Source organism: Aristolochia californica, unplaced genomic scaffold (assembly GCF_029961685.1).
Source record: "Aristolochia californica isolate CCGP_79_NKW_82.1479 unplaced genomic scaffold, dmAriCali1.0.hap1 SCAF_3, whole genome shotgun sequence".
Lineage (NCBI taxonomy): Eukaryota > Viridiplantae > Streptophyta > Magnoliopsida > Piperales > Aristolochiaceae > Aristolochia > Aristolochia californica.
Window position 1 is genome coordinate 46,698,243 of NW_027181992.1, and position 19,349 is coordinate 46,717,591.

General features: G+C 44.0%; 5 protein-coding genes across 5 annotated transcripts; 1 reads left to right on the forward strand and 4 right to left on the reverse strand.

The window, feature by feature from the left end:
* Positions 1–3,867: 3,867 nt before the first annotated feature.
* On the reverse strand, positions 3,868–5,364 carry LOC137958950 (thioredoxin-like 1-1, chloroplastic). Its single transcript, XM_068806173.1, has 4 exons — positions 5,042–5,364; positions 4,747–4,929; positions 4,441–4,605; positions 3,868–4,341 (listed from the first exon to the last, which is right to left on the reverse strand). The coding sequence occupies exons 1-4, from the start codon at positions 5,252–5,254 to the stop codon at positions 4,105–4,107; spliced, it is 798 nt and encodes a 265-aa protein (XP_068662274.1). The 5' UTR covers positions 5,255–5,364; the 3' UTR covers positions 3,868–4,104.
* An 866-nt stretch (positions 5,365–6,230) lies between these two features.
* Positions 6,231–10,683, forward strand: LOC137959642 (pentatricopeptide repeat-containing protein At5g15280, mitochondrial). Its single transcript, XM_068806996.1, has one exon. The coding sequence runs from the start codon at positions 6,231–6,233 to the stop codon at positions 10,116–10,118; it is 3,888 nt and encodes a 1,295-aa protein (XP_068663097.1). The 3' UTR covers positions 10,119–10,683.
* Positions 10,684–10,982: 299 nt separating this feature from the next.
* LOC137959643 (protein DMP6-like) lies at positions 10,983–11,615 on the reverse strand. The gene has a single exon (XM_068806997.1). It carries the CDS (start codon positions 11,613–11,615, stop codon positions 10,983–10,985), a length of 633 nt encoding a protein of 210 aa, XP_068663098.1.
* A 458-nt stretch (positions 11,616–12,073) lies between these two features.
* On the reverse strand, positions 12,074–14,446 carry LOC137959644 (uncharacterized). The gene is made up of 10 exons (XM_068806998.1): positions 14,295–14,446; positions 14,065–14,200; positions 13,846–13,911; positions 13,693–13,771; positions 13,178–13,434; positions 13,042–13,083; positions 12,781–12,940; positions 12,625–12,680; positions 12,463–12,534; positions 12,074–12,336 (listed from the first exon to the last, which is right to left on the reverse strand). Exons 1-10 carry the CDS (start codon positions 14,444–14,446, stop codon positions 12,205–12,207), a joined length of 1,152 nt encoding a protein of 383 aa, XP_068663099.1. The 3' UTR covers positions 12,074–12,204.
* A 744-nt stretch (positions 14,447–15,190) lies between these two features.
* LOC137959193 (serine/threonine-protein kinase BRI1-like 2) lies at positions 15,191–18,713 on the reverse strand. The gene has a single exon (XM_068806552.1). The coding sequence runs from the start codon at positions 18,676–18,678 to the stop codon at positions 15,310–15,312; it is 3,369 nt and encodes a 1,122-aa protein (XP_068662653.1). The 5' UTR covers positions 18,679–18,713; the 3' UTR covers positions 15,191–15,309.
* Between the last annotated feature and the right edge of the window lie 636 nt (positions 18,714–19,349).

The window sequence follows — 19,349 nt, forward strand, 5'->3', positions numbered from 1 at the left end:
AAATTTGCTATGAGCGAAATTGGATATTTGTTCTTGATGGTTACCTTGTTGAGCGCTCGGTAGTTGATACACATCCTAAGGGTCCCATTGTGCATCTTTTGGAACAATACCGGGGCTCTATAAGGGGATTTCAATGGTCGTGTAAAGCCAGCATCCAACAACTCTAATAGTTGCCTCCTTAGTTCCTCCAGTTCAAGTGGCGGCATCCGATATGGGGCTAGCGCAGGGGGTCTTGAACTGGGCTCCAACTTGATTTGGTGATCGAGTTTTACCTCCTTGGTGGTAATCTCTTGGGTAGCTTTGGCGGCATGATATCCTTAAATTCACTAAAGACCTTCTCGACTTCCCGCGGCATGGGCATCCCGCCTTTCTCTTTTGACAAGGTGGCCAAGTAGCTTACCTCACCCTTCTTGAGGCCCTTGAACAGCTGCATAGCGGACAACATCTTACTTATCTTCTTGTCATCCTTCAATATCGGGACAATGCAAGGTGCCTTCTCATCCAGAAAGCTCAACACACTCAAGCATGGCATAGGAATGGCCTGGGCCGAGCTAAGGAACTCAATTTCGAGAATGACCTTTGAAGTCATCCATAGGCACTGCTGTCAGGTTAATGGTGCCTTGCCATTCTCATGCTTTAAAGGCGATGCCCTTTGCAACCCCAATCACCGACTTAGCCTCAGTGTTGACCGCCTTCATCCTACTCACATCCTTCTCCAATTTGAGACCCAACCTCTTGGCCTATTCTCTTGAGATAAAGTTGTGAGTGGCTCCCGTATCAATCATAGCACGTGTTCTTTTGCTATTTAAACACGTCTACGTACATGCGTTCCTTAACTGAATGGGCAGCAGACTTGGCCACATGAGCCTACCCCTTTATGACATTGAGGAGTCTAAGTGCCCCCATCTTAGGCTCCTCCTCATGGCCTTCCTTGTTTACTAACAAGGCATTGAGAGTTTTCTTCTTTGGGCACTCAAAAGCTTTATGGTCACCATCACAAATGAAACAACCCGAGCGACGTGGGACGAACTTACTTTTGCCTTTTGATCATAGCTGGTTTTTTGGCTTTTTTCCTTCTAGTACTTCAGCTTGTCTCCCCTGCCTTTACCTTGGTTAGGTTTGCCTTTTTTGTCTTTGTTCGAGTCCTCAACCTTCTTTGTGAATTCGACCAACTTCTTCGCCGTTGAGAGTGCCGTGGCCAGGTCTTGAACTCTACGCCTTTGCAACTCTTGCTCTTCCCAAGGTTGCAATTCATCCATGAAAATTCTCTAAGTCCTTGGCATCTCGTTTCCTATTGTTCCTCTTAGGTTCCGGGACTTTGACCTTTAGAGCGAACTCCCTTGGTCTAAGCCCTCCCCCAGTGGCTACCGCCTTCTCCATCAGGGCCAAATGAATTTTAATATCTTCAGGCTCAGCTACTTCCTCACGGAGGCTAGTCATTTCGCCTTCCATAGTCTCAAACTTTTTTGACATGCTTTCGACCTTCTCTATCATCTTTTCACCTAAGGTTTTAAAAACCCTTACCGCACTTTGCATGTCAACTTCAAGACTATGCAAGGCATCTACAAAAACATTTGACTTGTTCAAACACTCAAGAGAGAGTTTGTTCGAACTTACCGAACCGAGTCTCCAATATAGAGATACGAGCATCCAATGCCGATTCCCGACCTCGGTCCCTTGACCTATCTCTCTTCGACTTTGAAGACTGGCCTTCCACCGCCACGTTGGTCACTTGCGAATCGCTAGCCATGATGCAGCAACAATCCTCAGCAATTCCCCCTCTCGAACCAAACCTTTGATACCGACTGTCACGGGGTCGCAACTCCTTTGCTTAATCCGTGCGGCACTTGTGTGCAAATTCCTTATGCAAACACACAAATCAGCCTAACTCTCACTCTTACTTGCAAGAGCTACACTCACTCGCCCGATGAAAACAATGAGAGAACTTAAGAGGACTCAAAGGACTTGCTCAAGAGAGATTGTATTGCACTCCAATCAGTTGTGTACAAATGAGAGACTCTCCCCTATTTATAGTTTTGAGGAGGAACAATGAATGTTTTAGATTGTATACACTTGTTATTGATCCAATGGTTTGGATCCTTCTAGACTATTCCACTACCATCTAGTTATGAACCTTTCTAGACTCTTATATACAATACTCGGGTGTATGCCCAAGTGCATATATCGAACCCAACTTGGTGTATGTGCGAAACCTTCTAGAGAGCTTCTAGAGATCTCTCCTTCTAGAACATGGGTTGGGCCATCCATAGAGGGCTTGGGCAAGAACCTCCTCTATGTATCCTCAAAGGGATCATATGCCCAATGAGTATGCCATGGGCTTGGGCTCTGTGACAAGCTGCTCTAGCTGGGGTACGACGAGGCGAGGGCGACGCTACGGGAGTCGATGACGACGACGATGAGAGACAGAGAAGGTGATGCGCAGGGGGAAGGATTAGGTGCGGCGGCGACGACAGAAGGGGCACCGACGGCGAGAGGGAGAAAAAAATTTCGAAGGAAGAAGAGAGAAGGGAAGGAGGAGACCAAGAAAGCGAGAGTGACTGAAAAAAAAAAAAATCGGGAGAGTGAGCAGCATGGGAAATGGCAGACTGCCGAAAATTTCTCAAATCTCCCCCGAATCCGCCGTTCGTTAATTTAACGAGTCGGCTCGCGAGCTGTCGAGCCGAATCTGGCTTTGGTTGAGCTCGGCTCGAGCTTGAGAAATATCGAATCGAACTGAGCTGAACTCGAGTCGACTGATTTCAAAGCCACCCCTAATTACAGAAATGGAAAGAGTTAAAGGAGAGGCCCATTTTTAGTAATACAAGCATGACCCGTGAGTATTGAGACGGGTTCACTGTGGGTTAGGTATCATTTTGTATTGGATTTTTATTCATATTTGTATTATAATAATAATAATTATTATCTAATTATTTTATACAAGAATTTGTAACATTTTTTTGACTTGTTTTTATAGAATTATTTATTATTATTGTCGATAATTTATTAACAAAATAATTTGTAACACCAACTCCTAATTGTTTCATTTTCACCCAATACTATTTAATATTATAATATAATTATTTTACCTATAAATTATAATTACTCCTAATTTATGTATTTTTTAATTATAGGATAATAATGTTCGATTAAGTTGATCTAATCAAAATTTTATGATAATGTTGTCGTGGCCATGCGAAGTCCGTGAGTCATCATAACTCGACTCGAGTCACAGGTTTAGAAACTCGAGGAGCCAACTGCCTGCAAATCGATGTCTCGAGGAAAATTAAACGTAGAGCGAGGGTAAATTTGTACAATAAAATAATAGAGAAAGATGTAGTCAGGCAAGGACGCTGTATTTTGACCTGTTGGAGTCGCCGCATCGCCCCCCTGAATAGTAAATAGAAAGGACTGTTGTAGGGTCCACTGGTGGGAAAACGAGCCGCTTCCACGTCAGATCCCTGAATGTCTGACTAGACCAACGTTTTTAAAAGAGATTGCGGACCCCACTTTTCTCTCGTCCGCTTTCCCCGCTTTCGAGACGCGTAATATTAGTGGTCTCTCATCGTTGACTGGGCACGCCTCTCGACACGACTCGGATCTCCCCTCCGCCATCCGGGCCGCTTGGCATGACTCGTATGGAACTCGGTTCTGAATTATGCGACTGAGTTAAAAACGTCTAGACTTAGGTTAAAAGTCACATGAACGATTGGAACGTGTCAAAACCCGAGGACAGCCCTATCGGAGACTTGCCCACTTAACGCAAGTATCCAAAGCCATTGCTGCCTGCAGACGAGCTTTTGTTTCTCTGGTTTTTCACTAAAGATTGGAGCAGAACAGCCCAGAAAGAGACAGTTGAAGATGACTCGGTTAAAACAACAAGGCAATAACGCAAACCGACTAAAATGCCTACAGAATATATATATACACAATTCAGAGCTCAAAAATGGCAGCAAACAGTAATTCTCAACACCCACAAATGAGGAAAAAATAGCCCTCCCCTCAGAGACAACTAAAATGGAGTGATTTTCGTCTTTAAATGATAGAGCGAAAAGAAGGTGTGGGTTTTTTGTTTCTGGGTCTGCAGCATCATGGCACAGTTGAATTTCAGAGTGCCAAGGCTGCAAGCAGTTCTTCAGCTTGTTCAATCTTATTAACAGTGGAAGAAATGCCAGATGGAAGTGATTTCTCTGTTCCTGAGTTTGCAGATCCGGGACGATGGTGGAAGGAGAGCAGCCCTTCGGCAGCCAGCTCCAGTAACTCTGATTCCTCTAGACCTTTTGCAGGTCCCAAACTGCAGCGATCTGTACCGTGCTTTGCTATGGCGTCTTTGAATTTCTTAATCTGTAAGAGGAAACGAAAGATTAGGAATTGTCTTTCTCGCTTTGATGGAAAAGAATTCGTGGTCGATGCTTGATTCTGCAAGGATCGATTATATCTTACAGTTTGAATAGTGCAGCTGAAGCTGGAAACTCGACCTTCGGTTCCTCTGTAGAAACGGAAAAAGGGTAGTACGTGGATGTGAAGACTGGTACACAGAGACCTCTGTTCCTCGTAATTAACTTTGAGAAATTGAACGTTTGGATTTGCCTCCGCAATCCGACAGATCTGTTACGAGAGCATAATATTAGGAAGAAGTACCTCAATAACTTTCGAAAGAACACAGAAGAGAACGTAATAGGAAGAAAATGTTCAGTTTCCACGAGTTGCAGTAATGCAAAAACCATGCAAAATCTGCTATTTCATTACCTTAGGATGCAGAGCTTTGCAACCGCCGCACCCGGAAGAGTAAAAATCCAAAACGACGAGCTTGTCGCCCGCGATGGATAATGAATCGACAAGCTCCTGAGCCGAATTGATTTCCGCAATATTGGGTTTAAGGTTCTTATCCCACCATCGTAAAGCTCGACTGATGCAAGACGTTGCTTGAGCCTGAAAGAGAATACAGCACTTGATTTACGATAGGAAGCATAGCCAAAATTTTCAAGGAACGATGGCGGCGACGAGGGAGTAAAAAAGAGGAAGAAGGGGAACAGCTGTTTACGTGAATTGTTAGGTTTGAATAGCATCTGGAACTCCACTCATCGGATGTTTTCTGCTGAGAAGCAACCATCTGTTTCCCCCTAAACTCGATCCTCAGCGCGGAGGAATCCACCGCGTCGACAGAAGGAAGCCCGGCTGTCGTCTTCCTCTTCAACCCATTTGGACCGGAATTGATAACACAGAGATTGCTTCCCAAACTCAAAGAGCTCGCCATAACTAGAAACACAAATACGTCTCTATAATCCCTTCGAAAAAATTATTTCTTTCACATCAACAGCACCTATTGAAGCCAAAAAGATTAACAACCCGTTAATCTTCCCTCTCTCTTCTTCCCCCCCCCCCCCCCCCAGCAAAAACCAGATTTAAAACGACTAGACCCTTTGAAGCCCAGGAAAAAAGTGGGAAGACCCTCAATCCCTTACAAACACCCAGGAGGAAAAAGATACAGAAAACAGCTCTACTCTTTCTTCAGAACCCTTTGTTCCTTTCCTTTCTGCGGAGGAGGAGAAGGTAGCAAGAGGAAGCTGACGTGAGGGGAGATTTGAAGGGGCGAGGCTGACGAGGCAGAAAGCAGGAAAGAGAATAGAGTAATGAAGATATGTGGAACCCAGAGTTACAGTTCGCATTACAACGTTATCCGATTCCGATTCTTCAATATTGGAAGAGGACGAAAGAATCGTCGGCGTTGCAGACTCTGAGTCAGACAGATTGATCGTCGTCGATTTTTTCAGGTTTTCTAAGCTGGCTTTCTATGTTTGGTACCATTATTTTGGCTGTCGTCTTCGACTCTTCGTTGTCCGTAGTCCAAACCAGGGGCTGAGTGGTCATTGACAGGTAGGAGGCTTCGTCAGCAGTGAGTCGGATTCGGAAGAAGGAAACTGACCCGAATGATGTTACCGGCTGGTCATATTCCAAAGCTAATGGGTTATCATGGGACTACTGAGTAGCCCATAATATTAGAGCATATAGAATGGGCTGGGCTGTTCCTTTCCCTTTGCTATGAGCCGGAAAAGAGACGTGCGTCGGTTCTAAGTATCCATCTAGTCCATGACCAGCCCATCTACAGAGAAAATCTTCTCGTTCTCGCCTTCCTGCAGAGGGCACAGATTACAGAGGAATCGCTACCCACACTGGAGTTGCTTTACGTCTCGGTGGGACGAATCAAAGCAAAACATTGCCATCAATGGTGGATGAGAAGAGCTCAGAATTCTTGCTCCTGCAAGTTGTTTAGCGTATCGTATCTCCGTCTACTGAGACCTGTGAATAACCTTCAGTCGATCCTCGGTTTCCAGGTCCGTTCTTGCGCTTCGGCTACCTTCAACTCTTCCGGAAAAGCTTCATTCTTCTCGGTGAAATCTCATTCTCAAAGCATAACAAGGATAGGCCCACTTAGTAAATCGCCCTTCTTCCTTGGGACGGAGCTTTTCTCATCCTGCAGCGTCTCTCAGTTTTCCTTTGAGCAGTCGAAACCGACTTTATCACCCGGGGAAGAAACAGAAAGAAAACTCGTTGGTTATGATTCGATTCGTCATTGTGGTATCGGGCAATCAGTAATTTCCAAGTGTTCTTACATCTGGGAGGAGAAAATTGATAGCTTTGGGGATAGTTCTTTGCAAGATCTTCTCTTAGCCTCTCACTCGCTGCCCGCGGTCACGCGTCGTTTCTGGCGTGTCTCAGCTCTGAGACCGGAAGATGTCCTTGCGATATGTCTGGCGTTTGAATACCGTTCCACCAAATTGGATGTTGAAGCAAAAGATGTCGAATTTTTGTGGAAATTGTTCAGTTGGGCTGCTAACCAGGGCGGAGATTTCTGTCATCTACCTCAGTCAAATGAAATCATGGTTTCGCTGCTTGTTCGTGCAGGAATGATCAGAAAGGCCTGGGCTTTGCTTCAGAAAAGGGAAATTTGTAGGATAACATTTGGTCGAGTTGAAGTGTTTGATAAGATTATTGAAGAGTACGTCAAGGCGCGTGAGCTAGAGACTTCCATAACATTGTATGATCAAGCTAGGACTCGAGGTATAGTGCTGTCGAATTCATGCTATAATCGCCTTCTTGATTTTCTGGTTGAAAGTAATGAAGCCCAATTGACGCAGAAAGTTCTGATGAACATGATAGATAACAGATTATTTATTGATGTGGAAAATCATTTTGAGTATGTTGTTGGAGCTCTATGCAAGGAGAGGAAGATTCAGGAAGCTAGAATACTTCTAAAAAAGGTTGCAGGTTTAGGAATTCATCCTGGTCGTGCAGTGCTTAATGAGATTGCTGATGGGTACTGTAAGAAAAAAGATTTTGTAGATCTTCTAAATTTCTTGAATGAGCAGAAGCATGTTCCAGATTCCCATATCTGCAATAGGATAATATCTTCTCAGTGTAAACATTTTGGCACAGAGAAAGGATGGACATTCCTATTGCAATTGGAGGCATTAGGCTTTCAGTCGGATGAGATAACCTTTGCAATCCTTATAAACTGGAGTTGCAAAGAGGGGAAGCTGAAAGATGGTTTTATTTATCTATCTGAACTGATATCTAGAAACCTAAAACCTAATGTACGTGCTTATGATGCCCTCATTGCTGGCGTATTTGTGGCTGGAATAGGAACGTACGCCAAAGACATTTTCTGTGACATGATTGAGAAAGAGGTAGTACCGAACGAATTTACTTTCAGAGTTTTATTAGCAGGATATTGTAGAAATAGAGAGTTTGAAGAAGTGAAGATGATAGCAAAAGAAATGGTAAAACTTGGTCTGCTTTATTTATCTTCTTCAGAATATTTTCTTTCCAAAATATTTGTTTTCATGGGTCTGGATCGGTTGAATGTGAGGGTTAAAAGAGATAACGATCCTGTTCTCCCTAAAGCTGAGTTCTTTGATGGTCTTGGCAATGGAATGTATTTGGACACTGATACTGAGGAGTATAATAAGACTTTAACTGGCATTCTCAGATCCGCCATTGTTCCGGATTTGGATTTCTTTTTAAAGAGAGAATGTGTTAAAGATAATATCAAAGGTGCTTTAGGTGTGAAGAGTGAAATCTCTCATTGGGGTCAACCACTGTCTTCTTCTGCATATTCTGTACTATTGCAAAGCCTCTGCAGAACAAAGTTTCATTCAGATTCTGCGGCTGCTCTTTTAGATGAGATGGTGGAGATGAGGGGCCAGCTAGATACAGAAACTCTCAATTTGCTTATCCAGACTACTAGTTATAGGAAAATGATGTATAAATCAAGACTTACTTTGGATTGGATGCTCAAAAGAGAGCTTCCTGCTGACAATGAGACGTTTTCAGCCGTTATTATTGGCCTCGGCAAGGAAGGGAACCGGGTACTACTGCAGAAGTGCTTGGAAGTAGCCCGAGACCATAACTGGTTGCCAGCGCCGAAGGATTGGAAGGCTCTTGTTCACTATCTATGCAAATTGGGGATGCTTAAGGAAGCGTTACAGCTTTTGAAGGACTTGTTAGAGAAGAACCTTCATGTAGATGTTGATATTTGCAATGTATTCCTCAAAGAACTATCTGTTAGAGGATTTACAAGTGCTGGCTATGAGTTGGTAAAAGAAGTCCTTGGGAGGGGCCTCGAGTTGAATGCTGAAGCTTTCAACCACTTGATAAGAGGGTTGTGCAAAGATAAATACTTCTATCAGGCATTTGAAGTGCTTGATATAATGTTACAGAAAAACATAGTTCCATGTATTGATGTTTGTAGAATGCTAATACCTCTTTTATGTTGGTCCAATCAATTGGAGAAAGCAATCGCTTTGAAGGAGTTGTTCAGTGAGCAGGCAGAAGTGTCTGTTTCTGTGAAGAATGCTCTAATAAATGGGTTCTGTAGGATAAGGAAGGTCAATGACGCCGTCTTTTTGTTACAGGAGATGATAGAAAACCGGGAGAGACCAGATGATGAAACTTTTAATGTGCTACTTCAAGAATTTTGTCGAGGAGACAACTTGATCCACACACTTGAGTTACAAGGCTTCATATTTCGGAGGAGTGTTAGCTTCTCTATCTCGACATACAGATTTCTGGTACACTTGATGTGTAAGCACAGAAGGTTCCTTGATGTCTTAAGCCTTAAAAATTTTATGTTGAGAGAAAGTGGGTTCCCGCATATAGTCTTATACAACATTTTGATATTTTATCTTTTCCAAACAAGTAAAAGTTCACTTGTCACAGAACTCTTGGATGAAATGGATGAGAAGTGCCTGTCCCTTGATCAGAACACTTACAATTTTTTAATATATGGATATTATAAGGTTAACCTTGCGTCAAAATCAATAGAGGCACTTCATTCTATGATGATTAAGAATCTGAAACCAAGCAATCGAAGTCTTAGACTGGCAATCTCGTACTTTTCTCATCATGGGAGGCTTGAGAAGGTATTGGAGTTGAGTAGAACAATGGAAATTAGAGGCTGGCCTCACAGTTCAGTTGTCCAAAACACACTTGTTGAGGCTCTTGTTTCATATGGTAAGGTTCAAGAAGCAGAACAGTTCTTGGGTCAAATACAAGAAAAAGGCCTGATACCTAAGAATGTTGACTATGATATTTTGATTAGACGTTTTTCTCAGTTGGGGAGGCTAAAAAAGGCTGTTGAACTACTCAATGTGATGTTAGGAAAAGGTGGTACTCCAAGTGATATAAGTTACAATTCGATTATTTGTGGATTATGCACCCATGGTGCACTGGATGAAGCCCTTGATTTCCATGAAGAGATGTTGTGTAGGAACATGATCCCTAGCATAAAGTCTTGTGAGATGCTGGTTCACAGTCTTTGTGCTTATAGAAAAGCATCTGAAGCAGAAATTTTTATGGTTGGCATGCTCAAATCAGGTCTAACTCCAACCTCTGGAATGTATCAGCTGGTGATTGATCAGTACTGCTCAGATAACAATCTACCTAAAGCATCAAGACTTCTACATGAAATGCATCGTATAGGGTATGAAGCCAATTTCAAAACTCAGTGGTCTATCATTACCGGTTTAAGCAAAGGAGATGACAAGAACACCAAAAAAAAGAAGGGTTTTCTGTCTCAGCTTCTTTCTCAATGTAGCTCCCCAACACTAAAGCAGGCATGAAAGATGGACAACGAGTATTATAGTTTTTAAGATGGGTCGCCCAGCTTAATCTTCCCCACTTATTGGACTACCTGGGATTTTTTCCTTGCTTCATCATGATGCTACATCTTTTCCAGCTCAAGTTTTTATGATGGTTTTATTGGCATTGTGCTTGTATTTGTGCTCAATGGTCAGAGAAGATTGCTGTTCAAATGTTACAGCGTGCAGCTTTGATTTTCAGACAGAACCTCATCATATCGGAGTGTGGATGCGGCTACAGATTGGAAGAGAGGAGGAGCCGTTTGTTATGGTAACCCGAGGGCTTTTGTCCACTATGCTTCTGGTCTGTTTCCTCTCTGTGGTTCCTCCTGGAATTTTTACCTGGTAAATTTGACTCTGTTCGTTTTGTATCATATGCTGCTGCTTGACAACTGCCATTGCCAGTGTTAGCATGAGAAACCAAACCAAAAATAAATAAAAATTAATAATCATGTTCTTTGGTTTGTACATTGTGTGTCTACAATTTATATGTTTGGGGAGAATCATGTTACTTTGTAATGTAATCCACTGTTTTTTTTTTTACTTACATGTTACAGAGTCTGAATTTGAGTTGGTCTGAAAATTATTCTTTTCTTTTATCTATATAAATTGCTCCTGCCGCAGTCAATGATTGCCGTTCTAGTGATTGCTTATTGGTGTCCTGTCCTTAAGTAACAGCAAGAAAAGGAAAAAAAAAGGAAATCAAACTGAGAGTTTACAACAGCATTAGGAAATTGAAAATTATTTTTTTAATCTCTGTGATGTTTTCACAGATCGATGTGAAATCACGTACAGCTGGTTCCAAAATTTGGGTCAGCAAGCGTTTGCTTTTACAGGACGATTGTGTTAATGGCGGGAGAGCGGAAAGCCAATCCCATGGCGTGTTGTAGGAAATGCAATAAACAACATGCTGCAAATGACTCCAATTCCAACAGGCAATCCGGTGAGGACCTGCTTCGTCTCCTCAGATGGTTCCGGGCAGAAACATTTTACCACATTCTGATCAAAAAGGACAACCACTCCAAAAACCATTATCGACATGATGGCGTGCACAAAATCGATGAACTTCATTTTGTATTTTCTCGCTACTTCTGGATGAAGAGTGTTGTTATCTTCCCCGTCTATCACCCATAATCCATTCATCGTTGCCAACCCATAACGGACCTTTCCTTCTCCATCCCTATAACTATCTGTAAATGAAAGCAGAAAGCAAGAAATCCCGCACAGCACAGTGAGACATTTCGTAATGTACTGGTTCGTTGAGTTGCATTTTCCTTGGTTTGTGAAAACTGGAGATAATAGCTGAAAGGCAAGAACAGTTCCGGTTGGGAGAAGATTAGCCAAATGGGCTGTGCTTTTGAAGGTTTGATGAATCGCGTTTTGCACCGGTGACCTCGCTGGGCCAGAGGTGCTCACGTTCTCTCCCTGCAAGAGTGGCTGATGGTGCTGCGCTGCTGCATCTTCAATCTTAATCTCCATGACCCTCTTAGACTTTCCTGCCCTTCTCGTACTTCCCCCCTATCGAATCTTCTCTGATCACCTCTACACTTGTTTTGCGAGTAATTGCTAGGATATGGCGAGAGAGATTAAAGTTTTTGTCGGACCAGAAATGTGTTGGAAGCAAAGCACGGTGAAAAGCTTTTATGGGAGGTTAAATGAAACCAGGAACGCGGCTGTGTATGAAGAAATAAACAGCCGTTATGTAACTGCAGCAAGGAAGCTGGAATGACAGAGGCTCCCAAATGTGGTCTATTTCCGTTAACTGTATTCATTCAATGGTGGGGAGAAGATCGGTTTTCTTAATTTACCCGCTTCGTGTTTGTTCTAAGCATTGACGTTTCTTATTTTACCAGTTTCAACAGATAAGCTTCTGTCAAAAATCAATCCCGTTCCATGCATCTTGACGAGAGAACTTGATAAAACACAAAAAGTTGATCTGGAAAAAAAATTATCCCGCATTCTGATTCATGATATATATATAGTAATTCCAGAGTATTTACATCCAATATGGAGATTCATTTTGATTTGCAAGCAAGCATCGGAATGAGGTGATTTTGTGAATCCCATCTCACTTGACGACTTCCTTCGCCTTCTTCCCTGCTTCCTCAAGCTCTCTTAGTCCTCCGACCTTTTGCTCAATCTCCTCAATCAGCTCCTCTCGCCACAGCTCTGCCCTAGCAGACTCCTCAATATCCTCTTGCTGCACAACACGAACTTGTGAAATTCAGTACGGGAATATTTTCAATATTACATCAGTCGTCACAGGCTCGCAGCTCTGGTTTCTTGAGATCTTTCATCGAGAAATAAGTAAAGGCATAAAACAGACCTTCTCATAGAACCAGTGCACTGTTCCATCCCCACCTTCTTTCCTGTAAGTCTCTCCATCATAAAAAGGATCCTAAGAAAATAACTTCTCAGAAACCGTGAGACAAACAGAAGGAAACCAGGAGTAAAATTGAACGACAACAACATATACGACTATACCCACTTTCATTGCACCAAAGAAGCAGCATCCCCAGCAAGTGAACATGATATACATGGTATCTGTAGCAAATTACACAAAGAATAACAAGTCGGATGAGCTCCTTTTGTTCTGATCCATGAGGGAATAGTAGCAGGACTAACGGAAAAGAAATGTACGTACAGACGTTCTTTATAGATTCATCGCTAAGATGCCAGACAGACTTATGGAGTATATAGTCTCTCTGTCCCTCGATATGTTCTACCAACACGGCCATTATAGACCAGTCGAAGAAAGCGTTTGCTCTCCACGACATGGCCCTTTTTCTCCTGTTGCCTTCTGCCTGCAATCCATTGGTTTTGACAAAAGAATATATTTTCAGGAGTATGATATATCTAACTTCATGTGACATTGTTGTGAGTTTCATGCGATAAAGATCTGTACCTGAGGCAAGCCAGTATTCCATTTGAAGGTCGAACTGTTCCTCTGCCATAATTTCTCATCAATCGGAAAAATTAGAGCACTTAAAACAACAAACAGAATTCAAGAACAAAATGGAAAGAACTAGCGAATAGATTACCATTTTGGGAAACGAGCTCATCTCCATTCTGTTGGCATGGAGTAGGGGGCTGTGTAAATGGGGCGCAGCGAAACCCATAGCAGCCTCTGTCTTTTCGAGTCCAGTGAGGAAGACGATCGAGTTTCCTTTCTCACAGCGAAACGAAGAAGATAAGGAGCCATTTTGTTCATCCTCGACTCTCGACCCCTGGTTTGCAGCGGTCTCGATAGGGTCGCCACGTAGTGCAAACATGGAGTGGCCTGCAATGTTGGAATCTGCTGCACCGGCACATGATTGGTTGCGATTCAGATATACCAGTAATTTTTGCTAATATAATAAGTATTATTAGGTTTACATGTTACATAACGTGAAAAGACTTCCTTATTGATGTCTCATCGCCAGTGACACAAATTGGCCTCTGGCGATGAAGATAAATTACAAAAGCGAGAAATTAAATACTTTTCCCTGTTTGAACATTTGGGAATCCTATTTCCTCAACCGAAAAAGCCTTTGCTGGTCGTGCTCTTCTTCCTCACCTCCGGCATCGACGAGATGAACGACTGCACTGCCAAACAGAGGAATCCCAGAAACAGGAGGCCTACGGCAATATTTGCTCTGTCGAAGAACTTGTCAATGTCTTTCTGGAAGTCTTCGAAGACTATCTGACCATCCACAAAGTCACGAGTTACCTTCTTTAACTCGAAGGTCACCGCGAACCCAGCTCCCACGCCCGTCGCCAACAGGAACGCAACAATCTGTTCGACCAAATTCCACCATCACTGTTCGGAAGATGTCAAAGAAAAAGAACAAATGCAGGCTCTTTTGGTAAAGTTGGTTCATGATTTGACATTAATTTATCCGAGATGATGGGCAAACTTTATCTTGCTTAAGATTATGAAAAAACCAACCTTGTCGGCGTAGAAATCCAACTGCGGCAGACACTTGTTCCGTATCAGCCTTTTCTCTGTAAATACGTAGTACATAGCAAATGGTATCTGAAACAGAGTATAAAGGCAGCCCAGAACAGCTGTGGCCATCACGAACCTGAAATTCGCCGCATGAGATTATATTAATTTTTACAGGTGATTATAATCCTCCCTTCCCATCTATCCAGTTTCAAGCCCGAGTCCTGTTGTACCTGTAAGCAATGACGTCCTTGAATCTGACCTTGGATCCATCACTGAACGCGATCTTATCAGTAGCCAGAACAAAGATTGATGCACCAAGCAGAGCAAGCGTAAGAAGCCTGAGCACCAGAGTTACAATCGAGAGAGCCCGAGATGAGACCATTCTTTCTCTGGGGTTGAACCAGTTTCTCCCGTCTCCGCTTTTTATAAGAGTCTCTGTCTCTTGGTCTCTTCGCGGTCCTTGGCTTCTTTCACCTTGTTTCTTTCAGAACCGATCATTATTCTACGAGGAGGGAAGGATTCAGATGCAAGGTCTGGTTCATTACTGGATTGTGTGCAAAACCTTGCGATCCTGAGCATTTTTATAAGGTCATTTGTCTGCTAGGATACTGGAATTTTGTCTTACTATTATATGAGTTCAAAACTACCGGCCGTCGCTTGAATTTAGCACTTGGACATTGCAGCAAAGGTAGAATGATATCCGGCTGCTGAATTTTTAACGTCCAGAATTAGAGAAATTGTATAAAAACTATCGCCTGAATCTGCAATCGTCCGTAGAGAGTGAGTTACGGGTGGAGAAGCAGAGGAAGCGAAAAAACGGGTAGAGAATGTAGAAGAAGATCGATCAGCTCTGATATATGTTAGATATTGAATTGAACCACATTGGAAGATGAATTAAACAAATTTTTACAATTTATTAAGGGTGGTATTTATACAATTCAGAATAAAAAAGATAAGTGAAGATAAATACAAGTTGGGATCAATCCAATGGGATCTTATCAGATAACTGAAAGGATTATGCTTATTCTTTATCACTTGGTATCGAATTTTAATCGTCTTCAATGGAAATGGGATCCCTGGAAAAATAATAGAATCAAGAAATTGTGAACAAAATCAGAATAAAAAACAAGCGTTTTTTTTTTCATCACCGATGATATTTTTACAAAAAATAATACAATCACAATATTAAGTAAATAAAAACATGACAAGACCTAACTCAGTTACTCAGCAACCCGACTCGGAGAGTTACGCACTCTTCCCTTCCCCCTCAGCACTCGTAAGCTCCCTCAACATGGCCACCACCTGCAACATGTTAGGCCGCTTAGAAGGGAAGTCATCCACGCTTTGCATCGTGAGCTCCAAATACCTCAACATCTCCTTCTCTTCTTGTCCCTTCTCTTCTTGGTCGAGATGAATCAGTAGTTCAGGATCGATCACCTCCTTCCCTTTCCCCTCCCGGACTCGCATCTTCACCCACCCCACCAAGTTCGTATCCCCAAAGTCCTCTTTGTCTGTCGGCCTCTTCCCAGTCAAGAGCTCCAGAAGAACCACCCCGAAGGAGTAGACATCACCCTTCGCCGTGCACCTGAAGCTCTGGTAGTACTCCGGTGGGACGTACCCCGGCGTGCCGGCCAGAGTGCTCACACTGAGGTGGGTGTCCAGTGCGCTAATCAGCCTCGCCATGCCGAAATCAGACACTCTTGCTTCCATCTCGTTGTCCAGCAGCACATTGCTCGATTTCATGTCGCGGTGTATAATGTGGGGGATGCAGTTGTGGTGGAGAAAACAGAGGCCTTTCGCAGCTCCACGGGCAATCTTCTTCCTCTCTTCCCATGTCAGTGTCATCTCCTTCTTCCTCCCGTGCAGCATGTCTTCCAGGCTCCCGAACTGCATGAATTCGTACACGAGAAGACGCTCTTCCCCGACCTTACAATAACCCAACAGGGGAACCAAGTTACGGTGTTTGATCTTGCCGAGCGTTTCCATTTCCGCCATGAATTCGCGATCACCTTGACAGCTTAAACGTATCAGCTTCTTTATTGCGACGCTGGATCCGTCCTTGAGCGTGGCCTTAAAAACTTCTCCGAAACCGCCGCAACCGATGAGGCTATCGGCGGAGAAGCCATTGGTAGCCTCAATGAGTGCCGAGAAAGTAAGCTTTCTCAACTGCCTCTGGAATGTCGCGACGTTGATACTCAGCGGTTCTTTCTCCTTACCAATCTTCCATGTCGTAGCAGCCCGGGCAGCCTGTAGGCTGTTCAACATCTGGACCTCTTTGGCCTCCTTGCGCCGGGATCGCATCGCAATCGCCCACACAATCAAGATGCAGACGGCAGCCAAGGAGATCATGATTCCAAGGATAACGCTATTGGCCCATGAACTAGCACCACCCCGTCTCCGCCAGGCTTCCACCGCCGGCGACGGGATACTCGGAGGGAAATCTTGTTGGCACGACGGAAGCGGGACACCACAGAGGCCTGGATTGTTGGCATACTGGCTGGCTGGAAGCGTGCTCAGCTGTCCCAGCGAAGGAATTGGACCCGTGAGAGCATTGTTCGATAAATCGATCTCTACCAGAAAAGATAGATTCGAGAAAGAATCGGGAATTCTCCCCTGCAATCTGTTGTGAGACGCATCGAACACTCCCAGATTCCGGAGCTTCCCTAGCGACGCAGGGATCTCCCCTGAGAGCTTGTTGTGGGCTAGATCAAGCACCTGTAACACCACCATATCTCCAAATTCATCAGGAATTTTGCCTCGAAGATCATTGTAAGAGAGATCGAGATACTCTAGCGTCTGGTAGTGCGTCCAGTCACTCAGTGCGGCGCCGGAATACAATCTGGTGAAATCGCAGGTCTTCAATGTGGGGACCTGCAGCAGTCTCTCAGGTCGAATTCCGGCGAATTCAAGCAAACCTCCGACACCCTTACATGCATTCCCCACATTACGAACAAAGGCCAAGGTGTTGCCGGAGAGAATCCCGCTTAACGCCTTTGCGCCTAACTGTCGACCCAGACGTGGGGGTATCTGTCTCGTCAGTCTGTTACTGTTCAAATCTAGCCACACCAGGCTACTGCAATTTCCCAGCTCTCTTGGAATTTCACCACTCAAACTATTGTTTGCGAGTTGCAGAACAGCGAGTCTTGATAACTGTCCAAACTGGGGTGGAATGTGGCCGGTAATTCCATTGCTGGTGAGAGATATCCATTCAAGATTTCTGCAATTGAAGAGCTCCACCGGGATCGTTCCGACAAATAAATTGTTGTTGAGAATCAGATTCTTCAGTTTACTGCATCGGCCTAGCTGTGGAGGAATTTCACCCCGCAGTCCATTGAACCAGACCATCAAATGCTCGAGGTTTTCAAGCTGCCCAAACTCCGCCGGAATCGGACCAGTAAGGTAGTTTATACTGAGGTCGATGGTCTTCAGCTGCGAGCACAGCGACAACTGCGCAGGAATCTCTCCAGTAATGAGATTGTCAGGAAGTCGTAGTTCCTCAAGAGAAGCTGCACCAGGGCATAGATCTGGGGGTATGACTCCAGAAAGCTTGTTGGAGCTGAAATCTGCGGTTCTCAGGGTCTTGCAGGAAGACAAGGCCGCGGGAATCGGTCCAGAGATGAAATTGTTGCTGACAAGCAATTGCTCCAACGAGGCATGGTCCTGAATAAGTGAATCAGGAAAAGGGCCAGATATGTTGTTATTTGTTAAATCAAGGACTTGCAGGGAAGAACAGGCCGACAATGAAGGAGGGAGTGAGCCTGATATGTTGTTAGCGGAGATCCTGAGTAGTAGAAGTGATCGACAGTCATTTCCCAGCTCTACTGGGATAGAACCTACTAGATGGTTATGTGACAAATCTAACGTCTGCAAATCACTGAATTCCCCGAAAGATCGTGGTATCACACCAGTGAACATATTGAAAGACAGATTCAGGTTCTTTAGGCTGGAGCAGTTGGACAAAGAAAATGGTATAACATCCCAGAAATGGTTTCCGGAGATATCGAAACTGAGTAAGCTCTGACAGAAAGATCCAAACACCAGACCATTGATCGAGCCAGATAGATTGTTAAAGGAGAGATCTAGACTCTGTAAACTATCGGCATTCGCAAAAAAAAATTCCGGTAAATTCCCAGTAAGATTATTACGAGAAAGATCTACAGAAACAAGGTTTGGATACCTGGAGAAGAAGTTATCAGGGACAACACCCACCAGCACAGTGGCCGAAATATCCAGTCGTTCCAACGAGGGCGGCAATTGGAGCAACGACGACGAATTCACAGACAGAGAATTGTAAGAGAGATCCAGCACAGACAACATATCCAGAGACGCTAGCGGGTAGAAAGAGAGTGTGCCTACAAGACTTGCATGGCTGAGATCGAGCTGAGTGACTCGTCCCAGAGTACAACTGATACCCTCCCAGTTGCATGCATTTCTACCGACTTGCCAACCGGTCAGAACGTCATTCGGGTCCTTCTGCACGGATTTCTTGAACAGAAGCAGAGCTTCGGCGTCGTTCTTGGAGGCCTGGTCACGAGCAAAAGCTGGTTTCATCGTCGTAGTCAACGCAACGTAGGAGAAGAGGATAGGAAGAAAAAGCCGAAACCGCTTCTCCATTTCACAGAGGAGAAGTCGAGGAATTGGGGTGAGAGAGAAAGATGGGTGGAAGACGGAGAGATGAGAATGCCTACTATGATGAAAGCCGATTGCGCAGAGAGGAAACGAGAAGCTTTAGGGAAAAGCTGAGAGAGAGAGAGAGAGGGAGGGTGGTGGCCGGTGATTATATACGGGAAGAGAGAAGTTGACTTTTGGTCAAAAGGAGGCCCGACAGGCGACAGCATCGATCCAGAGGCAACGAAGAGGCGTTTAAAGGATTGAAAGAAAGGGAAAGGGAAAGTCGCTCATCGAAAGGTCCTAATCTGTCAGTAGAGAAAGGCACGTGAGATGCGCGTGCTTAGTGAATAGCAGTATGGGATATGTGGCTAAATCCAATGCACAGATCTGTCACAAATTTTCTATCTAGGGAAAATGAAGAGAGCATAGGGTTTGTCACGCTGCCCGCACAGAGTGACATCGATTACCCACTTCAAACCCCATCGGAGCTGATGATGACTCTCTAGTCCCCACTTCCTCACCTCTTTCTTTTTATTATGGTGATGTGAGGTGGATCATGTTATATGGGACCCACCTCAGCCTCACCAATGTTATTGAAAATCGAGCCGGCCATCAAACCGGGTTTAACTGTAGTAGGTCGGACCAAAGTGGGATGCTACCACTTGATTCATTAT